The sequence below is a fragment of the Salvia splendens genome, chromosome 2, assembly GCF_004379255.2.
Source record: "Salvia splendens isolate huo1 chromosome 2, SspV2, whole genome shotgun sequence".
In the NCBI taxonomy this organism is placed as follows: domain Eukaryota; kingdom Viridiplantae; phylum Streptophyta; class Magnoliopsida; order Lamiales; family Lamiaceae; genus Salvia; species Salvia splendens.
Window position 1 is genome coordinate 455059 of NC_056033.1, and position 3855 is coordinate 458913.

The window sequence follows — 3855 nt, forward strand, 5'->3', positions numbered from 1 at the left end:
CATCAGAATTTCATAGGAATTTTAGTAACCACAATTAGCCAATTACCAAGAACCCATTAACACCGACCTTTTATCCCAACAAATACAAATAGTAAAGAGGGGAATCTACTGATTAAGTTTTTTTAGTTGAATTATTTCCTTATTATTTCAAACAACTGAATAATCAACTGTTGACATTGCCACCGCCGCAATTCAAGTTTGGGAGCTCAGTGGTAAAATGATCTGCTCATGATTATGGATCGATCTCTTATTTGTGTTGGTTTTTCTTTCTCTCTTGTATGTTTAAATACTACTCCAGTATGATTGCTCGTTGTTTACTGAATCCTATCTGGGTCTTGTTCGATGTTTTTAGGTTGGAATGAGATTCGGTTTATAGCTAATTTTTTGAAATTGGGGTTTGATTGTTTCATGATTTTTTGGATTCTGGTCAAGATATTCTTGTACTTAATCGAGCCAATTAAACCAGCCAAAGGGTGTGATTCTAAGAAACTGGGTGTTGGATTAGTGAAAAATTTAGTTCCTTTTTAGGGTAGATTTGGTGCTATTTTTTTTTTGCCATAAGTAAAAAAAGAAGCTTTTATTTGTATCTTACCTTATTATTATGCTGTTAAGGAAAAAGGTGGTGTTCTTGTGCTGTTGTTTCCCTGCAGTTGATGTGCATGTCTTAATATTAAGTGGCAAGCTTATATATACAGCAGCATTGAGATATGCATGTGTGTCTGATTTCAGGTGTTTTATGGTTATAGTTATGATTTCATAGAGTGATGTGGAGAGCCAACTGTTCAATGGTATGACATGCTATTTGTAGGTCAGGACACCAGCATTGGAAATATGGGATTTGGTCTTAGCAGATTGGATACTGCCTCCAGACTTCTTGATGGTTCGAGTTCCAATGATGAGCTTCGTGCTAGTCCTCGGATCAATAGGCAGTTGCATTCCATAGACAATGATATTGCTCAGCTAACAAGCCACCAATCTCCGCAGGAGAATTTTATTCTGACTCGTCCAGGGAAGCGTGAGTATCCCATCTCAGTAGTGACGATGCTCGCTGGTCGAGAAGCAAATCTTTTCAAAAGAGGGAGGTTCTCTCCAGGAGACTGCCGCCATGTTTTGAGTAAATATTTGCCTGTTAATGGTCCGTGGGTTGTGGACCAGATGTCAACCAGGGCTTATGTGTCGCAGTTTTCATGGCTGCTTTTCAGGTACCAACGCATAACACTGCATCAAGAGAGAGATAGAGAGGGAAAAGAAAAGGGAAAAATGTTAATTGTGTTTTATAGTATCTCTAGATTCTTTCCTTGCAATCATGACCTTCCTATTGTATTGCTGATGACCTGTCAGGGAAGCCAAATTAGAATATATGATGTCGAGAGTGGATGGAAAGTTCGAAATAACATTCTTGCAAGAAGCTTCACATGGACAATTACTGATGCAGCCTTATCGCCCGATAAAAGACATCTTGTAGCTTCCCTTTTCCCATTGTTCCAAAAGCATGTAAACGTTCTTTAGAGTTGTTCTATAACTCATATGCACTGCTATCTCAGCATGTTTCAATGCTGTACGTCTCAACTCTCATGAAATATGTGCCTTCTTTTATAGTAGCTCATAAGAACAATATTATTTGTGTTATCTTATTATGATTATCTTACTATTTGGAATTATGCTTGTATTTCAGGTTTATGGTAGCATGTCGACTATAGCCTACATCGTCAACGTTGGATCTGCTGCCAAAGAATCCCTTGCAAACAACACTGTATGAAGTTCAAGTACTGTTCAGTTTTGGCATCTTAAGTTACCACATAAAACTTTATGTTGGATTTATTTACACTGCAACAAATGTCAGCACCACACCATTCATAGTTATAATTTTAGTCATCTCATCATGCCCACCTTTTGTTTCATTTATCTTGGCTATCTCATGATGAAAATGCATTGGATGATGTTATGGTGCGGTTACAATTCGGTACAAAACACTGATAATTAGTTTTTCTAATTTTCTTACAATTCCTTTAAAGTGGTCTTAGTAAAATCCAAAGCATACAATTTATATCAAACTCTTGGTTTCTTGTTTATTACTAGTGCATTTTTTGAGTCGAGGTGGTATTCTTTCTGTGTGGTGCTTCTATCACATTAGCATTGATGGAATACGGTTTTTACTCTTTAGGAACATGAAGATGGTGGGTTTGCCTTTGGAATGTTCTCGCTGAAATTCTCGACAGATGGACGTGAAATTGTTGCTGGAAGCAATGATGATGATATATTATATGTTTATGACCTAGAAGCGAAGAAAGTCTCTCTTCGCACCACAGGCCACAAGGTAGGGTTATAATACTACTAAATAAGTATTTTCTTTATTTCGTCTGGTGATTATTCCTGCATCACAAGTAGGTGCTCCAGAACTAGACTTCCGGATTAAAAATCAAGAATTGGTCCGCTCCAACAAAATGCATGTTTTACATTGTGATTTTTTGGCTTTCAATACGTCTGCATAAGTTTGATCTTTGCTGCATGTCAGTTAATTATATCTCTCGTTGAGTCTACGGAAATGATTTCAAACTTGCCACCGATTCTTATTTTCTTTTTCTTGCAGTCCGATGTCAACACCGTCTGCTTTGCTGATGAAAGTGGCCATCTTTAGTAGTACTTCTCATCTGCTGCTTAGTTAATTTCTGAATGTTAAGCAGTGGGAGTGATCTTGTGATAGTGAGTTAGAATTATTGCGATTCTCCTGTGTCTGATTCGTATCACAAAAATCCGGAGTGGGACTACAGATGGATGGACTACCCTTCACAAGCGAGAGAGTTGAAGCACCCTTATGATCAGTCGGTAGCTACGTATAAAGGCCATTCAGTCTAGCGCACTCTAATCCGCTGTTACTTCTCGCCCGAATACAGGCAAGTCTTTAGACTCCACCCATTGTACTCGCTTAGGTTTCCTCAAAACTCTCACTTGTTTGCAGCACTGGACAGAAGTACATGTACACCGGATCTCACGATTCTTGCATCTATATATATGATTTGGTACGCCATTATTGTCCTAGATTTCCGCATGTCTCGTTTCAACAAATTCATTACAGTCTAAATGTTGATGTGGAAATGTGTTTTCAGGTTACTGGTGCCTAAGTGGCAAAGCTGAAGCATCACAAGTCGACAGTGAGGGACTGTAGCTGGCACCCGAGCTACCCAATGCTGGTCAGGGATATCGTGAAGTGGGAGGCTCGTGGAGGTGGGGAGGCTCCAGCACCTGCAAACAAGGAGACATTTCTACTAATTAAGGTTATGGCACTGTAACTGTAAGTTCACTTGTCCCATAATGAAGTAAAAAACCACATTATGAAGTAAAAACCACATTTTCTTATTTATCATCTTCAACTTGTAATAAAAGGAACTTTTGTTCATACAATACCATATTATTCATTGCGCGTGTTCTTATCATATTTTGTGTTATCTCGTTTTTCCTATCAAACGCCCCTATATAGGGGCCGATGTTAAATATGATAGCACTGTGAATTACAATGCTTTGAGCCTGAGAGTGACTAAACGACAGATTATGAGAAGATGGGATAATATAATGAGTATTTTTGTGTGTCGTCATTATGAGAGCAAGTGCTTGAATTAATTATTGTACTAAGATATGCACCTAACATTTTTCATTTCTTTTATTTCACTTATATGCTTTCTGGCAGATGCTTGGTTCATTTCACATCCGCGAAATGATTGAAGAAATTCCATACAAATTCGGAACAAAAACCCAAAAATTATGCTGAGTAATTGCCATTCATGATTATCCTCACCTCTCAATAGTCTATAATCACTGTTTCCCAAGTTTTGTCAATATTTTAGGTAGTAAATTTAT

At 37.9% G+C, this 3855-nt stretch overlaps 1 protein-coding gene across 14 annotated transcripts; it reads left to right on the forward strand.

Annotated features, from left to right (window-relative positions):
- Nucleotides 1-3855, forward strand: LOC121781349 (LEC14B protein-like). Of its 14 annotated transcripts, XM_042179100.1 has the most exons (7): nt 3-259; nt 809-1494; nt 1676-1753; nt 2165-2317; nt 2591-3020; nt 3108-3292; nt 3686-3855. In XM_042179100.1, the coding sequence occupies exons 1-5, from the start codon at nt 229-231 to the stop codon at nt 2636-2638; spliced, it is 996 nt and encodes a 331-aa protein (XP_042035034.1). In that variant the 5' UTR covers nt 3-228; the 3' UTR covers nt 2639-3020; nt 3108-3292; nt 3686-3855. The 14 variants fall into 14 exon arrangements, with proteins under 14 accessions (XP_042035078.1, XP_042035086.1, XP_042035034.1 ...); XM_042179094.1 differs by lacking the exon at nt 3686-3855 and having other exon boundaries at nt 3108-3434; XM_042179128.1 differs by lacking the exon at nt 3686-3855 and having other exon boundaries at nt 809-1461; nt 3108-3434.

Coding starts and splice junctions, on each gene's coding strand:
- LOC121781349 (XM_042179100.1), top strand. CDS start 229: ATGATTATGGATCGATCTCTTATTTGTGTTG. Junction 1,495..1,675: donor TCCCATTGTTCCAAAAGCAT/GTAAACGTTCTT, acceptor CTTGTATTTCAG/GTTTATGGTAGCATGTCGAC. Junction 2,318..2,590: donor TTCGCACCACAGGCCACAAG/GTAGGGTTATAA, acceptor TTTTTCTTGCAG/TCCGATGTCAACACCGTCTG.